Genomic DNA, 18624 nt, shown 5'->3' with positions numbered 1-18624 from the left:
TAATGTTCGGATCCGATAAATTGCTTTCCACTAATTCGTTTCTCAGAAATTATTCAGAGTGAAAAATAATAATAATAATAAATTTTATTTGTTTTTTATCTGTAAATTAAGGATATTCCACGTCAGTCAGATCAGTTCCTATTTCTGATGAACCAGAAGGATCAATTTCATAGAAAAGATGATAAATCTCACAGAATCCATAAAAATTGGATGAGTCCAACAAGATTCCAATAGAATCTTTCCTTGAATCTATCTGAGCCTTGTGATCAGGTTGGCTGCTGTCTTCTCCCTCTCCCGCTCTGTTATGATCTCAGGCATTTGTACCACTGCACTCTCACCTGCACAGTAACCATCTCTGTGACTCCTGCAGCACCCACCAATCTCTCTCCTCCCTGTTGTCCCTTCTGCAGATGAACAGCCTCTTTCTCTCCCAAACTCATCCCCATTGGCCATGCAGCAACCATCACTGGTATGGTTTGCATCAGTCACGGCTATGGCCTTCTTATGATCATGGCAGCAATGCTCATCCTGGAAGCTCGGACTCTGCAGCCGCCGCGCAAGGAACCTGTTGTGGGAAGAGCTGCAGCATTTTGCCTGCGAGGGTTTGCTTGTTTGCAGCAGGGTCATGCTGTTGAAGATGACCAGCAGACATGTGCCGACGTCAGCTAGGACTGCTGCCCAAAGAAGTGGATGCCCCGCGACGGCCATGGCCAAGATGGCAATCTTTGTTGCCAGCGAGAAGACGATGTTTGCGACGATCTTAAATCGCGTCTTCCTCGCCAGCCTTATGGCTTTGGGAATCTTGCGGAGGTCGTTCGACATGAGGGTTATGTGGCTGGTCTCCACTGCAACCGCAGAGCCTGATACCCCCATGGAGATCCCAATGGTTGCCATGGCCAATGCAGGTGCATCATTCACCCCATCTCCCACCATTGCTGTAGGCCCTTCCCTTTTCTTGAGACTGTCAATCAAGTGAACCTTGTCTTCTGGTAGAAGCTCTGCATGAATGATTTCCATTCCATGCTCTATCTGTTTAACAAAGGAAAAGAAGTATCAGAAAGTGTTTGTGTTGTCCTCAGACTACTTAGGATTTTGCTGCACAAATTTTGATAAAGATGATACCAAGTTGTCATCCTGCAAAAGTGTTCTTAAGGTCTTACAGTGTTCTGGGAACAAGTAAACCAAATTACCTGTCCGTGTGCATGCATTGCTGCTTCTGTGCTATCTCCAGTGAGCATTGCTGTTTTGATGCCCAATAATTTCAACTCCTTGATAGCTTCTGCAGCTCCTGTTCGGCATGTATCAGATACGGCAAATGTTCCAACTTGTATCATGTCCAAGAACACATAACCATAGGTGACTCCCCCCTTCATGTCCGCCATGTTTGGAACTGCAGTTTTCAGGACAAGATGTCATACAAATTTTAAACTTTGTTCATATATTGAAAGTGAATATAGCTTAGGAAACTGTATGTTCCTGCTTTCTCTCATAAAATAGAATCTATTGCCTTAGGAAGCACGAATTCAGCAACAATATTTTGATAGTTCTGAATAAAAGACAAACTAGACCAGAATACTTGTTCATAGCTAAAATTATATATCAAATTGCATTTTTGCCTGCATTCTTTTTCTCATTGGCATTATAGTCTACCCTGTTCATCCTGAGCTATGAGCCGATCAGTTCTTTCTATACATCCAACTTTGTTTGTCTCTAAAATGTTCATTTTAGAAATCTCATGCTAGTTAATTGCACTACTAGAAAAGCTCCAGAGATATCATTGAAAAAAGATGAAGTACTGAAGCAGATTCAGAATCAGTGTGTAATCATTTACTCAAGGAATTACATGGTTGAGAACATATGATTTACCTGTCTCAGATGAAGCCCTTGCTGCTATTCTTTTGTTCCCAATGTAAATGTTTCTTCCCTCTATTTCTCCATAAATTCCTTCTCCAGGATAGATTTGGAATTCCTTTACACTCTCTGGTTTTGGTTCAATAGAATATGAACGAGCATGGTCAACAAGTGCATATGCCATTGGATGGCTCGATTTACTCTCGATACTTGACACCCTGCAGAGATGCCAAACTTTGAGTCTACTTCTCAATATGTTGCACATATTATGTCCCAGAAAAATAAAGCACAAAAATCTCTTGTTGTAATTAGAGATTAAATTGATAGACATGAAATGCATGACAAACTTGTCAGATGATCCTTCAATCTCACTGCTTTCACTTGCTGATCTTTGACTAGCTGAGCTGTTCTTGCACATTTCTTTCCAAATTATTTTTCCTTTTATCGGGAACATTCTCTCTGAAGTAATGTGTTAAGGACAATCATCTTTCCTTGTCTGCCATCTAATTTAAATGAACAAATGCAAATAGTAATTGCTAGCAAATCCTACCTTAGCCTAGTCTTACCAATAAAGAAGTGTATGAAGATTGACTTTGCTGCTCATCGATTCAAACTCCACAACAGTGAACTCTCCTTTTGTTATCGTCCCTGTCTTGTCGAACGCCACAACTCTAATCTTGGCCAGGGCTTCAAGAACATCCCCTCCTTTGATGAGGAGCCCTGTCCTGGCTGCTTTCAGGAGTGCGCAAAAGGTTGCAACCGGAGTGGACAGCACCAGTGCGCATGGACATGCACTCACACAAAGGACCAGTGCCAATTGGAACCAGCTTCTGGGGTTGCTAGCTCTCATTAGAAAAGGAATTAATGCCACTCCAGCTGCTACAATCACCACAGCTGCATTGAAGACGGGCAAAGATGAGGAAGAAGTCTTTGATGATTCAAGCTGATTGGTTTAGCAGCAGATATCATACTTCCATAAGATCTAGTAATTTTTTGGTTATCACATCTTTGCCAACATTTAATCATCTAATATTCAATATATTTGTGCAAGAGGTACATCTCCTTTTAGGTTCATTTCATGTTTAGTTAATTGAAAGTATAAACCTGGTGTGTAGTACTTCGTGCAGGAGTCTATCAATCTCTGTGTCCTTGACCTGCTACTTTGTGCTTCTTCCACCAAACTTGTCATTTTAGCTACTGCAGAGTTCTCTGAAAGAGAAGTTGTTCTCACACTAACATAACCTGCAATGCCTCTCGCAGAATGTTTGCTGAATTCCTCAAATGGAGCAGTTCAGTTTAAAAGACTATATTGGGAGGATGATACCATCTATGCTGAGTGTGCCAGCCCAAACCAGGGAATTAGCTTGCTTGGCTACAGGGAAGGACTCTCCTGTAAGGCTTCTCTCATCAACTTCACTCCACCCATCGATTACGCTGCCGTCTATTGGGATTACTTCTCCTGCTTTGACTGCAATTAAGGTATTAATTTTGACATCCTCGACATCCACAACCTGACCTGTTTCAGCTAGAACAGCCTGCTGAGGAGCCATGCTCATCAGTGAGGACATCCCTGCTGTGGCCTGCAGGTTAGGATTGTTAGCTCATTTCAGCTAGTAAAGATTGCTACTCTATGGATATTACAACTTAGAATTAGCAGAAAAGCAGTATGTAGCCTTTGTTATTGGGATATTATGATGATTCCCAAGCACAAATTAACAAGTAGTAAAAGTTCTAGAATTGAACATATTAGTAAGCCAGGTAAAATCTCAAAGAAAATTTGGATAAATAAAAGTGATAAAATAATAGCTTTTGATATATTTGAATAAGCTGCAAGAAGATGTCTTGATAAATAATGAAAAAGATTGGCTCAAAGATGAGCAGTAGAAAGCATTGCCAGCTTGTAATTCATAGTTTGTTCTGGAAGAAATAGAGGATAAATAGATAAGTTTGTGAACAACTGAGTTGATTCAGTATCACAGAATCAATTGGAGAATTACCGGCTCAAATAAAAATTATCCTATAATTTGTCAATTATTTTACAGAATACTATTACTATGAGCAAACCAATTTATTCTTTCAAAGGTGGTCCACCTCTGAACTCAGAGCCAAGAGGTTGGAAGAAGGTCTCTTTTCTGAAGTACAACAGTGCATGAGAGAGCAAAGGAAAGCTGATAATGTTGTTGGAGTAAGTACCTTACTGCTGGCCTTTGATTCCAACCATTCAGCAACTGTGAACAGGAGCACAATAAAGGCAGCTTCTGAATAGTCCCTGAATGCAACTGCCCCACCAACTGCCAAAAGACACCAACAAGGCAGCAACAGCCCATTGTGGTCACCAATAGATTATTTCTTCAAAATGATGCAGACAAAATTCAAATTCCAGATTGGATGGAGGAAAAAAAACACTTATTTCTGTTTTGGTTAGTTCTAAGTTCTAACATTTCATGTGCTATTGTATGTTCAGATAGTTTCATTCCTGCTTCTTTTGGGGTGGGTTCAACTTTTCTACTGATGATGGAAACAACTTGTTGTAAAATCATAAATTTGAAACAAGGTGGTACTTCCAACTTCGACAAAAATGATAATGGTGGTGAATCTTAGAGAAGGAACCTTGATCTGTAATCTTCATTCTCAATGTAAAATCTTTGCTGCTAAGGCTGTGAGCTTCATGCAACTTTCATTGTCATTCAAAACTTTTTTCATGTGTACAGCTCTTCCAGAAAATGAGAAATTGATCTACCTGCGATAAGTAGAAGGATGTTGATGTCCAGTGTAAGCTTCCTAATGGCCGCAATGCTTCTCAGCATGATTGGTGGTATGCCGACCAACACTGCAGCTATCGCAAACCATTGCAGTGGATGGAAGAACTTCTTAAACAGTGAGACCAGAAGTAGTACTCCACAAGCCAATATATATAGGCTTGGCCATTTCTTGGTAGTCTTTGCAGTGACATATGTGCGAACCGAAGCTTCCAATCTTGCCTGGTTCAGTGCCTTAGCTGATGGAACCAAAGCAAAATAAGACACATTAAAGAAGGTTTCAATGTTCTTGGATATGCAATTTTTTTGCAGAACATCAAGTGATCATTGTTGTTGCTCACATCTACAAATTCTAGCCAATTGAAGGTTCATAGATATCAGTCTGGTGGTCCTAGCAGGCAGCTCTCAAAATTTAACTAGGCAGGTATAGGTCTTATGCACCTCAACTACACTAAGGATGGTCCCTTCATGATGAAATCGAACTGTCAATTTCAATACAGCTGTTCTAGCATCGTCACTGAGCCAAAATTTGTATGGCAACCCCCCAGGCTAGATTATTTCAGAGCAAGTAGCAGGAGGAGAAACAGAGGGGTACTGAAGTTTCTCGCACTGGAGTGAGTGATCTATAACAGCATGAACGATTAAAGGAGTAAATGTCTTAGAATAGAGTGTTCTTGTTTAGATGAACTTACCTATCTCATGTTGAGAAATGAGGAGGCTGTCATGGATTACTATAACTGTCTTTGAGGGAACGATCACTGAAACCTTCTGAACACCATCCAAAGGCTTCAGAATTTTTTCAATCAGGGGGACTTCGGACGAGCAGCAGAGACCCAACACGTCGAAGTAGCTCTTTTGATTCTTTGCTGCCTTGGCTTTCCTGTCATTGCCTACTCCGCCCATAGTTAAGCTACCTTCAGAACTGAAATGAAGTGTGCATGTTGTAAAGAAGATGGAGCTGAGAAGTTCCCTCAAACTACAATGCCACTGAACTTACCAGCATGAACCAAGTGGAGAAGAAAGGTATGACATGACTCAGTATATTGCACCAAAAACAAAGGAATGCCAGGTAATTTGATGAATGAATCAGAGAAGTTGAAGAGAGTGAGATGACTGACCTCAGGAGAGACAAACTCTTGGCATGAGCTAGGAAGGAAGATATCCCTTGTTCTTCATGCTGTGTTTGGTAGAGGACAATTGGCTTCTTTATAGTATTCAAGGAGCATGAGATCCTATCACTGACAACAAAGAAATGTAGCATACCAAATATAAATTTCCACAATAAAAAGGAAGAATGAATTTTAACGGAATATCAAAAGATGTTCTTTGAGAGAGAAGAGAAACACACCATGACAGAGAGGTCACATGAAAGACACCCCACTCTCTAAGCTTTCTTCTCTCTATAAAGAAGCAATGACCTTTAGCCTCTTCTTAGACTCATCCACCACTGGCCTTTGGTCAAGCAACAAGCCATATGAGTAACTGCTCCCCAGGCAAAAGGGTATGAGTCCATGTGAATAACCAAAGTTCCATTTTTCTTGAGGGATGTGTGGTGTGGCACATTCACCATAGAGAAAACAACAATATGTTGTTCTGACATGTTCCTGCCCAATCTTCTATTGGCCACACCATTGTTAACAGAGAAAGAGAAAACAAATAATGTGTTTGATGATTTCTCTGTTTTAGAGTCACTCTGTATTCTCCCAAACCTCCCACCTCGTCCGATCCTGTGGAGGTAGCTCTCCGATTGCGTTGGCAGATCATACATAGTTCACGACCAGCGAGACCTGCTGCACGTCGATCCCACGAGCAAGAAGGTCTGTCGTGATGAGCACACGGGAGGAGCCCGATCGGAACTCGCGCGTGATGATGTGATGTCCCTCGTGTTCTGATCCATGTCGCTATGAGTCGCTGACACCGTCTGGTCTTTGCTCCTCAACTTCTCAGTGAGCCAGTTGACCTTGCGACGGGTATTGACGATGATGACAGATTGACTGATCGCCACCAGCTCATTGAGATCGCACAGCGTGTCAAACTTCCACTCTTCCTTGTCAACGTTGACGTAGTGCTGCGTGATACCCTCCATAGTCAACTCATCTCGCTTCACGAGGATCCTAACAGGCATGTTCATGAACTTCTTGGTGTTCTCAAGGGCCTCCGGTGGCATCGTCGCAGAGAGGAGTCCCACCTGAACTCTTGAAGGGAGGAGCTGAAAGATGTCGTAGATCTGCAACGACACGCTACCCCTTGTCAAGTTCGCATGAACGGGAGACCGAAACCGGAGAGCAGGAAGAAGATCGAACCTGGTCCTTGAAGCCACGCGAAAGCATCTCATCTGCCTCGGCCAGGACAAACATTTTGATGTGGTCAGGGCGAAGGTATCGCATCCTTAACACGTCGAGGACACGACCGTGAGTGCCGCCGAAGAGGACCCGTTGATCGATGCGGACACTGGTTCCTCCGACAACAGGCACGAACTTTGAAAAATTCTTGCCCATATGCGTTTAGACTGCAGGGGGAGATAACAATGAGGAGAAGGACCGGATGTGTAGGTCGCGTAGCAGGAGACTCAAGGTTTTGAAACGGAATGATAGTCTCTATAAAAATAATATGACGGGACGTAAAGACTTTTCGAGATTGAGGTTCATAGCATCGAAAGTCATTCCTCAAGCATTTAGTATCTTAAAGTTCTAGGAACTTGAGTTATTTTTTTGGGAGTGGAAGCAACATACACATCTTCCGGGCTATTCCTATCACAAAGAAAGTATATTCAAAATCTATTATCTAAAATGAATATGAAAGATGCAAAGACAGTTACAACATCTATGTCTATTAGCGAGTCGCTCAAACTATGTAATGAAAGCCCTACTATAGACCCAACTCAATACCATCAAGTCATTGGCTCCTTACGGTACTTATCTCTCACCCGTCCAGAGATCTCATTTGTGGTCAATAAATTATCTCAATTCATGCATCGACCATCTACTATACATTGGTCTACAGTCAAACGAATCTTACGATATCTTCACGGGACTATCAATCATGGCCTCTTTTTTTGCAAACACTCTTCCCTTCATCTTTATGCCTTTGTTGATGGTGATTGGGCAGGAAATTTTGATGACAGAATATCCATGTCAGGGTATATTCTCTTCCTTGGACCGAATCCAATCAGTTGAAGTTCTAAGAAGCAAAAGACAATTGTACGTTCTACAACTGAAGCTAAATACCATGTCAAAGCCATCGCTGCTGTAGAACTCAATTGGGTAACGAATCTCCTTAAGGAACTTGGCATCAACATCACCTCTACTCCTTCAATATACTATGATAATGTCGAAGCCACTTACCTATGCGTCAATCCAGTATTCCACTCATGCATGAAACATATAGCCATCGACGTTCACTTTATGCGAGAACAAGTTATCATACATCAACTACGTATTTCTCACGTACAAACAGTTGATCAATTAGCGAACTCCCTCACGAAGCTTCTCACCTGCAAATCGTTTTCATCACATCGGTCCAAGATCGACGTCTTTGATAGAAGCATCGTCTTGCGGGGCATGATAACAGTCAAGATCTCCCGTGATAACAACCTCAACAATATCTAAGATCTCCCCAACTACATTATAAATATGTTGAGGAAAATCCTTCACTGTTGAGGAAAATTCTCCTTTCTAGCATGTATAAATAAGGAGTATTGTTTTAAACTCAATGTAATGTTCTTCTTCGTATTTCATTTCAATTAGTATACTTCTTCTTCGTATTTCATTTCTATCATGGTACCAAAAAGTTGGTGGTATGAATGTCTAATGTAGAAGTGTGAGACCAGTTTCAACTATATATCGAAGCTTACGTTCGGCAGAACTAACTAATTGGGGAGTATAAGCTGTGAGGCAAGATGTGATGATTTGATATTCACCTCCGTCATCAAAGTAGACTGTTTTAATGGAAGACTAAAATAAATTCTCGACTAACTTTCTAAAGTTTGTAAATATTGTCGAAACTTCATATTTATGATAGAGAGGGTATAACCATGTGTATTTAGTGAAATAGTCGATGAAAATGATATAAAATCTAAACTTGTCAAAAGAAGAAATTGGGACAGGGCCTCAAATATCAGTATAAATAATTTCAAATAGTTTAAAGCAAAATACGAAGGATGTTCCAAAAGATAGTCTATAACTTTTATAGCTACGATAAATATCGCAATGTGTTATAGTGCTACTCCTATTAAATGTAGGAAGAGAAAGGCTAGTTTGGCAAATATGGCTGCAAGAGAAGTCGAAGAAACTTTGCTGAGCTTAGGAATAGAAAGAATCGTAGAGATGATTGTGGATAGATGGCAAAGAGAATTAGCAGGAACGAATCTAAGTAGCTCATATAGATACAGCAGCAGCATGTTATTGCATGTAAGAATTATATGTATAAGCTCAGGAAAAAGAAGCAACGACGACAAGAACCAAAAATGATATCATAATTCATGAGAATTCACTGATTTATTGTCCTAAGGGAAGCCATAAACAACTGGAAGTAATTTCCAGATAGTTTCAGGTTGATCGAATGCTTGGAAAAGATCACAGTAGACTCATCTAAAGCTCACGAAGGTGAGTGGCTTGATCTATAAATGCAAGCATTTGTTACCCGATATATTCTAATTGAAATCGATAAAACAAGAAGAGAAATCAGATTCAACAGAACAGGTTTTAGAATATCTATAGATGCAAAGCAAAAGCTAGTCCACTTGCTTGCATGATCGAGCAAGTGGCAAGCACGGTTGGAACCAAAGGCGGAAGGATTCCGATTGGTAGAACCCCAAATTGAGCTCATTCGAGAGCCTATGGCTCCTTTTTATACGCGAGGTTTATCTTTATCTCCGAGTGTTGGATGTTTTTGTTTTATCTTGAATGGATGTATTGCATGCATTGGGACGCTTTGATCGTATCGTATCGGATACTTTTGTGTTTTTTTTTGTCTCGAAGGAATGCATCATGAGCGAAGGCTACTTTGTCACGAGTGAATGCATCACATATAATGAGACATGTTTTAGATACATTTTGTTCACTTTACTTATAATGGGATGTTTTGATCGTATCGAACATGTTGGGTGCTTTGAATAAGTGATATATCGCATGCTCATCTAGTAAAGATGCGAACTTGGTTACAATGATCACGTCACGCTTTAAACATAAGTAGCCCTCTTATATATTTTACTATTAATTTTAGTATACAGTGGTAAAAGGTCTATCTCCCTTAAGAAATGCCAAATTTGAAACCGGAAGTAAAGCTATCCTTTTTTATAGATTTTTATAAGTCATTAGGATTGAGCTAAGCCTAAAATTTGAGTGAATTAGATGTGCATTAGCCTCAAATGTTGTCAAATCAATGTTGAGTTTTGGTGCATAGGAAGGGTGCAACCTTAGCTATGACACTATTGACCCAACTAGGCAATGTCATGCTAAAAGAATTGGTAATCACACTAAGAGTACATAAATTTGTATTAATATATTTGAAAAGGGACAAATTCTTTAAGGGATATATGGGTTTGGATTTTCTGTGATATTTTCTCATAAGTTCATTTTAATGCTAATATAATGTGGTCAATCTGATAGTTAACTCAATGCGAAAGAATTGATTTAACCTATCTTATATTGTGCTTCGGTTTCAGAGTGAAAAATGTTAGATATCACATGTCTCTTATTTTATATCTCTTCTCTCCTTCCTAAATAAAACTATATCGAGCTTTATTTGACAAAAGAGTGCTCTCATTCATTATAGGTGAAAAATGTCGTCCGAGAAAATCGCACAACTTTGTTTCAAAATTTATTATATAGAGTTATATTTAAATATTTTTTAATATAATCTCATAAATAATTATCGTATTTATTAGCTACCTAATTATTACCTCATCTCGGATGCTGCCCGATAGCAACTCCAAGTGTTTCACTAACTCGAAGAAATCATCATATCATCTTGAAACAATCGACACTATAGTTTACGAAAATAGTTTTGGATGAGTACAAATGCCTAGAAGAGAATGGAGATCAAAGAAAAAGGTAATAATAATATGTTGATCAACTAATGAATTTAACATTGCATATGATATGTGAGTAAGATAAGATTACAAAATCATTGAAATAATCATGGATCATGCATAGGTAAGAAGATGCATACAATATGCTTTCATACAATATTATCCATAAATACAATCAGTCATCTATAAGCCTTTAGCTAAGATTCAATATTTGAATTGAATATCTTTTAACAGTGATGGAGAAGGGTCATACAATAAGTCTCATAATTATCACATATACTAATCCAATATAATATATACAAAATCTAGTTATCTATACATATCATTATTATCAGACACCCAATGGTATACTCTTTCAACGATAGATAAAGCGATACTATTTCATTGGAATAAGTTCATTTCTTAATAGAATATAAAAAAAATCTATATCATACTCCCAATAATAGATAAAGTGATGTTCTTCACCCGTCAAAATGGGGATATGTTCCTCCTAATAATAGATAAAGGAATCGTTCACCTATCAAAATGGGGATATGTTCCTCCTAATAATAGATAAAGGAACCGTTTAGCTATCATGTCAACCCGCTAATCTTCGAAAAAATCACTAATATATTGACCCTCTTATGGTTGATAAGCAATCACATTTTATATTCTCTCTAGCTATATTAGTTATGGGAGAAGGGAGATAATGTCTATGTCGTCTCTCATATAGGGGCTTATATCTACTAAGTAAGGTTAGTGAATGCTTTAGCAAATACAATGAATTCTTTATTAGCAAGGTTGATTACTATGATGAAGGATAGGTTTTCCTTCGATATTTTCACGAAAGATCATTTGTCTAGCACTAAACTTATATGATCAATCTTAGAACTTGACTCAATATGACAAAATCAATACAATATAATCTATTTTCTAGTGTTGTCACATCTAGAAAAGATAAAAATATCCCACGCGTTTTGCGATCATGACTTGGTCAATGGTAAATTTCTTTTGGAGTCAAAAAAAAAAAAAATTCTTGTTTTAATATGTTCCTTACAAAATCTATATCGATATGCCTTGGACAAAAAATTTCTTTTCAAAGATTATCGTTGGTTACAAAAGCAATTGTGAGATGAGGGAAGTGAACATTGTTCTTAGATGGCATGCCCAATTAGTACTTTCTCGTATCTAAGCTGTGTGCATATCGATCTCCGATTACCAACATCTATGCCTTCAACTTAGATTCATGTCTAATCTCAAGTCTTTCAACTTAGATTCATGGCTTGGATGATGTTGAACCACTTCCATAAACACAGAGTATATTCCAAAGACAGGCACCAAAGCTGCAGAACTCAAAAGTTACTACACCTCATCTTGACACAGAGTAGAGGGAGAAATGAAATGTTTCATGATTCAATTACCTCACAGGAACATGTGTTTGGCACAAGGGGAAAAGAAAAAGGAAAATAATGGAAGCACTTGAGGTCTGTTTACTCTGCAGCAGTGCCACCATGATAAAGCCATCACCCGAGATAGATAGCCAGTTCCTGGAATCATCAATCCTGCAAGCAAAACAAGGAGTCTGTTCAGTATGGCAGCACCTTCACAATACATTTCAGCAGAAAACGAAGCTAGGGAAGAATGCAGATCAAACACCTTGCATTAGGAGGTCAGCCGGAGGTGTTTGTTAACCTAGCTGACTGGAGGGGTCAAGGAAACCCATCCCTAAGGATGATTTGAACAAGAGAGACTCTTGGAACTGACCACCAGAGCTGAATGGAAGCACTTGTTCGAGAAGTTGCTGATCCTGCGTCGTGTTAAATGTGTGCATGGCAGGATGAGCTGCATCGCTGTTGTACGTGTATACAAACTGTACACTGGGAGCAGGTCTTGCATTAGGTGGAACGCGAGATTCAGTTGACAGAAGAGAGCAAGCACAACGGAGATCCGGTGCTCCATCCAAGTTAAAAGCAGCAGTGACATCTAGATCAGCAAGGTATAGCAGAGATTTGCGTCAGATTAGACTTACTTATACCAAAGAAGAAGAAGAGGCCATCATGGTAATGAACTTTAAAGCTATATCTTAATGATTGACCAATCATTTGGAATATATATAAGTTAGATTTCTCTAATACAAGTAGCAGGGCCTGATGGCAGGCCTTGTTAGTTTATTATTTTTATTATCCATGAACTAGAATACCTCTTTTCGATACGATAACAAGAGTTACTTTTAACAATGTCATTAGAGATTTCATGAACAAGTTCAATGACAAACTATTTGAGTATAAACTATCACTAAAAATAAGGCAGATTCAAGCACTATAATTTTCTCTCATGGTCACCATAAAATTTCACTGATGGGCCCTCTGAGCAAAACTATATCATATGACTGACTAGCCATACATTTGAAAAAAGTGTATTACTTGCAGGTTGGCAAATTAATCAAAGTCATTCACCTTTCTGAAGGAAATGAAAAAGATGCTTAAAAGCATTACCTTGATTGAGGACATCGGCAGTAACGCTCTTGAATGGCAAGAGACTGTCCATATTGTGGCCTACTGTGGAAACAGTATTTAAGTTGCCATAGCTAGGAAAATGCAGCTGCCCATTTATGCCCCCTGTTTTACTTGACTTTATCCAACATCCTTCGGTTTGAGTAAGCTTGAAGCTACTTGGGTTATCCCATATTGAACTTGCCATGGTTGTCATCTGACTAAAAGGAGGTCGACCAAAAACAAGACCTGCCTGTTGTTTATCTGCATAGGCCAGCCATTACACCAATTTCAACAACACAAGAGAGTAAGCTAAGTAAATGAACATGAAAGGATAAAAATGCACACGATCAATGGTCAATGGAGTCAGCTTAAATATTGAATACATGATTGCAGACCATGGAAATCAGAAAGAGAGTATGATCTACTGCAATGTCATGGTCCCAGTGAGAAGCTACACAAAATTCCACCCAGTTATTGATGACCAAACTTCCAATGCATTATTAAAAGTTTAAAACACTATCCCAAATACACCAATGACAAAATTCCCAATGCATTATTAAAAGTTTAAAACACTATCTCAAATACACCTATAACCTAGAACAAGAACTCCCTGTTCAATCGATTACTAGTAACTAGGCATGGCAACAGGTAAGGTACCTCCACATTTCACTCAAATCCAAGTAACTACCTAGGTACTCAAACCCATCTCAAGTTCCTATTTTTCAGCCTGAATCTCTCCGAAACCCAATTAAAAGTATGAGTTTCTGTGCATGTTGCAACAAGGTAAATAGCTATTTTCACTACATAAACCAATCAAAAGAAGGAGCAGATTGTACACGACTTGAAGTGCACAAAAACAAAGATGGATATCCATAATATATATTAGGAGAATATGATAAAGGACAGAGGAAAAAAAAGGACAAACAGTAACAAATGAAAGCATCTGAGTGATAATTTTCTGCTTTCTCAAGTTCAATAAAACCTCACATGGATGATGTCATGTTTCCTATTGCAGAATTTAGCCATGATGGAGTCCAAAAAAGTGACATACCTAACCTGCTGATTGATTCTCTGAGATGGAAGCATGAAGATATTTGGCAAAAGAAGGCCACAGATGATTCCATGAATCTCTTTCTGAATCTTAGGAAAAAGCATAAATCTAATTACTCTAGGCCTGCTGATAGTGAAATTAGCTAATTTACAGTATCTGTATGTTGTAGCATGGAGGATTGCTGATAATGGAATTAGCTAATTTAAAGTACCTTTATTTTATAGCAAGATAAAATAAAATCAACTTTTATTGAATTAAATTAAATAAAAACTAGTTCATACACCTTTTATCTAATAACTCGATTTTAAGTAAATTAAGCAATTTATAGTTATTCTATTTATGGAGAGCTTGATGTCAGTGTAAGAAAGTTTTCAAAGAAACTTTCTTTCCTACGTTGCTTGAAATGAAAAGGCTTGTTCAACAGAACACCGATATTGTCCAAGAAAAACAACCAAACTTTTGTCAACAGCTCCAAGTACTTAGTGCAAATGGTAAAGGTAGAAAATTCTGACAAACAATACACAACTAACAGAGGCTAAAGAAGGTATAAGTAAATTAAGCTACCCATTTCAACAGTGATAAGTAAACTACCAAAAATCAAGAAATACCATAGTATGATGTAGAGAGCTTTGAAGAATTGAATGAGATTGTCTCTAGCTGTGGCTTCCGTCGACGTGCATTATGATCCGATAAACGTCTACGACAGCTTCGCTTTTTCTGATCAAACTCAGACAAAGCATGGAACCTAGATGACAACCAAGGAGGTGAATTTATGTATCTGCTACAAATAGAATGACTAACAAAACAAGCACAAATTGCAATGCCTAAAAACCAAAGAGGACTACAAGTCCTTTAACACTCAACATCTATGCCCATAATAATTATTAAAATGGAACTAATTATAGAAAAAATTAAAAAAGCACCACCTGCTACATTGTTGGCAAAACCTCCGGTCCTGACCAGCAACAACAACCTTGGGGGACTTGGAATGGCTCTCACAAACTCTATGCTTTCGATGATAATCTTTAGCTGTGCTGAGGTCAATATTACAACCTTCAACCTGGCAGTAAGAACTCAGCAGGCTCTGCTGATAGACTCTTGATTTCTTAACTGAAGTGGTTGATGGGGTGAAAGAAGCCGAAGAAGATGGGCTCTTGATGTTACTCCCAGCACAAGGATCTTCAAAATATGTTCTTTTGCCAAGCTTCAGTCCCATCACAGACTCCTTGATGCCTTCTGCAGACTCTACAGCATGTGAAGTTCTGAAATCATGCACCCTAGCTAAATCTTTATTCTTGTTCTGGTGAACAAGAAATCCTCCAACTGATTCAAAGTCGACCTCTGGTAGCCTCTTCATTGCCTTGGATGAAGAATCAACAGATGCTGAAATGGAGCTTTTAGATAAACAGTTGCCCATTTCAGAGCTAGAGCACAGAACCCCACTGGACGAATATACAGATCCATTGCCCATGGCTACGCCACTTCCGATCTTTGATTTAAGTTCCAGTGCGGGTTCAGATATTTCAGTTTCTTCTCCATTAAATGGTGCCAAAGTTTCCCAATCAAAATGGAAGGGCATCTTTGAAGTCCAATCCATGGCAAAAGGTAGCAGCACTCAACAAAAGAAAAATCTCAAGTACTATTATGTCCCATAAAATGTGGAACACCAACCTACTGCATCAGGCAACAAATCAAGTAATTAAATATTCAAGAAAATTCAAGGGAGTACAAAAAACCCAGTTGAAGAAAGGGTTTCCCACCTGGAAAATTTCAGCAACTGGCCCGACTTGTACCATGCTTGAAAACCACAGCTTGGGAAAGAAAACCCCAACAAGGGCTACAAAAACTGTTGGAACAGATCAGAAATAACAATGAATCCGATGGACACCTGAATAAAAAGCAACTAGATGTGGAAGTACATGTTTACCTCCTGGGATCATACAAAGGATGCCCTCCCCTCCACAGACACGTACAGCAGAGCTAAATCTGCTTTCTTGCTTGCATCATCATTACCCTGCAGTGAGCCCTAACCCCCTAATTCTAGTTAAATTGACCTCCTTTCACTAAAGCATGTGGACATCTCTTTCAAATCCACCCTCCACCAGCTGAACGGGAGATGAGCTTGACAAGATATAATAAGACTTTCCCATGACTGATCACTTTGCAACGCCGGCCACAGAAGCTTGTCCCACCAGCTCGCTGACTGACATAGCAGTACAAATTCAATTTTGCTCTCTATATCATAACTCAAATCCAAGCTATAAAGGCCATATTTCTGCTCTGATTCGCTCCTGTACACATAATTAAGGCTCTCTCTCCTGGTCCGCAGCTTTTTTCTGCCCCTTCCAGCCAATCCTCCTTTCATGAGTTTACACAATTATCTTATTCCACAGAAGGCCTTCTACTGTTTTACCACATGCCGGGCCTTCAAATAAGGAGAACAATTTATAAAGATGGCACCTTGGGAGAAAGTGACCCGACTCCTATACAAAATGGTCGACAATAATCTCTTTCATATCAAGACTTTTTCTTTTTCCACCAACCAAACATGTAAGCCACAAATCTTTCTCTTTTATTGTTACTTCCAGACTTCCAGCACCAGTCTATCTGAAAACAAACCTCCCCAATAAATAAAGAACTGGAGGAGATTGCTTTCTTCAACAAAAATAAGGCAAGAGACCAAACGAGATACGTCAGGACACTAATCGGTAAATCTACATAGGAATGCGTCAGGAACGGCTTTTCTCCCTTCCCCTTTTACTGCAGTCCCCACTTGAATCAATCGAACACATACTTTCTGACACAGCAGGTCCCCGGGGGGGGGGGGGGGGGGACCAGATGGCTATCCTACAGATCCTCAAAGAAGAACTTTTAATCCAAATGGCTTCAAGAAAGGAGCAATCTTTAAGCGAGATCCTCTTCACTAAATCATTTTCACTCTTCAAAATTGCGTCTTGAATCTAGCAAGGTTGCACATAAAGAACGAAGACGATTGAGCGTAAACGATGAGATCTCGGATCATAAAGGACTCACCATATTTTTCCATTTGCTTGGTGCAAAGCCTTGAACCTAATCCCGCCAGACAACCATTAGCCCCACCATCTACTTTCACTCGGTAAAAAGCGTATTCCTTCTCCCACATCGGAGAGGAAAACGGGCAGACGCAAGATCCATCTTTTACGCAAATGAGGCAAGGAGGCCACCGATTTCCACCACGGAAGCAGAATCCCTCGCAAAGAAGGCAGAAAAGCGATGGATAAACCGACAACCCAGTGAGAAAAAGGCAGAACCTTCAAACAGGCCGACACCAATTTAATGCCCTCTTTTCTTTTCTCCTGCCATTTGTGAACCCGGAAACAGGAGTTGGTGCAGCCGCGGTTTCCAACCGAGCTTAAAGGTTTTTGGCGATACATGTTTTGTGCGTGCGCGAGTACGAGGGCGGAAAGAGAAGCCTTCCTCGACCCACCATGTGCGCGAGCCTGCAGCTCCCAAGCCCTCGCTTCTCTTCCACCTTGAACCCACCACCGTGGTCGCCGCTTGGGCCTTCCAGCATCGACTCAATCGGAATCCCACCCCACCGCCGCACTCCCCTCCTGTGTGCCGAAGCGGGGACCGATCGAGCGCGGAGGGGAATCCCACCTCCCTTTGAACCGGCGCGTGTAAGTAGGTGGCGTTCGTGTCCAAAGTCGTCGCGTCTTCAGTGAGACTTAATTTAAAGCATTTTAATTTTATTTTTTTAAATTAATTATAATTAAATATTATTTATATAAAATAAATTAATATCATTTTTCCATATCAAAACAAAAAAAAAAGGCAAAAAAAAGGTGCATTGTGAAAAAAATAATATTATCATGTAAAATTGACACTCCTCATTCAAAACATGTTGAATAGGAACTGAATCAAAACACTATTATTTCCGAATCTTTTTATGTTGTATGATGATGGAACATATGCTTTGACCCAATGAATTGTATGGTGTCTGAAACCCCTTGTGATTTGGCTTAACAAGAACAGCAGCAGCTCCTGTAAAGAGTTTGTGGTGTATCATTTAGTGGCAGATCATTACTGCTTTCAGATTGATTGTGTTACAGTAGATGGTTGGGATGGGAAATTAAGGACAACACTGATGAGACATCCACAATAAGTTGGTTGGTGTTGATGAACTAGTGGACAATGTCCTCTTTGCTTAAATTCATTTGATGTGATAGTCCAACAAAAATGTCAGGAATATGGAGTGGATTTTGGCACACTGTGTTGCATGAATAGTAAATAGTCAACCGTCTGGTCTTCTCATGATGTCTAAGGAGGATTAAGGTCTGTTAATTTTTGGGCTCTTGAATGACCAACTCTCAAGCAAACATAGACTGCCATATTGTTTCAACTTTGATTGGCCTCTGTCCTCTGATTTGAAGTTTTTTTCATGTTGAAGTGTTGAGGAGAGAGAGAGAGAGAGAGAGA

General features: G+C 39.5%; 3 protein-coding genes across 4 annotated transcripts; all 3 read right to left on the bottom strand.

Moving 5' to 3' along the window:
- Positions 1 to 150: 150 nt before the first annotated feature.
- On the bottom strand, positions 151 to 5981 carry LOC135674447 (cadmium/zinc-transporting ATPase HMA2-like). Its single transcript, XM_065184297.1, has 11 exons — positions 5959 to 5981; positions 5729 to 5848; positions 5303 to 5532; positions 4592 to 4849; positions 4045 to 4142; positions 3176 to 3431; positions 2956 to 3093; positions 2418 to 2745; positions 1867 to 2069; positions 1191 to 1390; positions 151 to 1029 (listed from the first exon to the last, which is right to left on the bottom strand). The coding sequence occupies exons 3-11, from the start codon at positions 5511 to 5513 to the stop codon at positions 250 to 252; spliced, it is 2472 nt and encodes an 823-aa protein (XP_065040369.1). The 5' UTR covers positions 5514 to 5532; positions 5729 to 5848; positions 5959 to 5981; the 3' UTR covers positions 151 to 249.
- Positions 5982 to 6381: 400 nt separating this feature from the next.
- On the bottom strand, positions 6382 to 7108 carry LOC103985895 (eukaryotic initiation factor 4A-13-like). Its single transcript, XM_065183404.1, has 2 exons — positions 6914 to 7108; positions 6382 to 6837 (listed from the first exon to the last, which is right to left on the bottom strand). The coding sequence occupies exons 1-2, from the start codon at positions 7106 to 7108 to the stop codon at positions 6382 to 6384; spliced, it is 651 nt and encodes a 216-aa protein (XP_065039476.1).
- A 4832-nt stretch (positions 7109 to 11940) lies between these two features.
- Positions 11941 to 17778, bottom strand: LOC103985486 (squamosa promoter-binding-like protein 12). Of its 2 annotated transcripts, none has more exons than XM_065184296.1 (7): positions 16094 to 17778; positions 15927 to 16012; positions 15093 to 15837; positions 14775 to 14911; positions 13116 to 13376; positions 12277 to 12603; positions 11941 to 12182 (listed from the first exon to the last, which is right to left on the bottom strand). In XM_065184296.1, the coding sequence occupies exons 3-6, from the start codon at positions 15761 to 15763 to the stop codon at positions 12308 to 12310; spliced, it is 1365 nt and encodes a 454-aa protein (XP_065040368.1). In that variant the 5' UTR covers positions 15764 to 15837; positions 15927 to 16012; positions 16094 to 17778; the 3' UTR covers positions 11941 to 12182; positions 12277 to 12307. The 2 variants fall into 2 exon arrangements, with proteins under 2 accessions (XP_065040368.1, XP_009401474.2); XM_009403199.3 differs by having other exon boundaries at positions 15093 to 15840; positions 16094 to 17777.
- Positions 17779 to 18624: the final 846 nt, after the last annotated feature.

The sequence above is a fragment of the Musa acuminata genome, chromosome BXJ1-5 (assembly GCF_036884655.1).
Source record: "Musa acuminata AAA Group cultivar baxijiao chromosome BXJ1-5, Cavendish_Baxijiao_AAA, whole genome shotgun sequence".
In the NCBI taxonomy this organism is placed as follows: domain Eukaryota; kingdom Viridiplantae; phylum Streptophyta; class Magnoliopsida; order Zingiberales; family Musaceae; genus Musa; species Musa acuminata.
This window is presented reverse-complemented; position numbering and strand designations above follow the sequence as displayed.

What these genes read in the sequence shown, in the direction of transcription:
- LOC135674447 (XM_065184297.1), bottom strand. Translation starts at nt 5,513, where the DNA reads ATGGGCGGAGTAGGCAATGACAGGAAAGCCAAGGCAGCAAAGAATCAA. An exon ending in AATCAAAGGCCAGCAGTAAG is followed by an intron (nt 3,432 to 4,044) that starts GTACTTACTCCA and finishes CCTAACCTGCAG; the next exon opens with GCCACAGCAGGGATGTCCTC. An exon ending in CTTCATACACTTCTTTATTG is followed by an intron (nt 2,070 to 2,417) that starts GTAAGACTAGGC and finishes GCATCTCTGCAG; the next exon opens with GGTGTCAAGTATCGAGAGTA.
- LOC103985895 (XM_065183404.1), bottom strand. Translation starts at nt 7,108, where the DNA reads ATGGGCAAGAATTTTTCAAAGTTCGTGCCTGTTGTCGGAGGAACCAGT. An exon ending in CGCGTGGCTTCAAGGACCAG is followed by an intron (nt 6,838 to 6,913) that starts GTTCGATCTTCT and finishes GTGTCGTTGCAG; the next exon opens with ATCTACGACATCTTTCAGCT.
- LOC103985486 (XM_065184296.1), bottom strand. Translation starts at nt 15,763, where the DNA reads ATGGATTGGACTTCAAAGATGCCCTTCCATTTTGATTGGGAAACTTTG. An exon ending in GCTCTCTACATCATACTATG is followed by an intron (nt 13,377 to 14,774) that starts GTATTTCTTGAT and finishes TGGCCTATGCAG; the next exon opens with ATAAACAACAGGCAGGTCTT. An exon ending in TGCCGATGTCCTCAATCAAG is followed by an intron (nt 12,604 to 13,115) that starts GTAATGCTTTTA and finishes TTGCTGATCTAG; the next exon opens with ATGTCACTGCTGCTTTTAAC.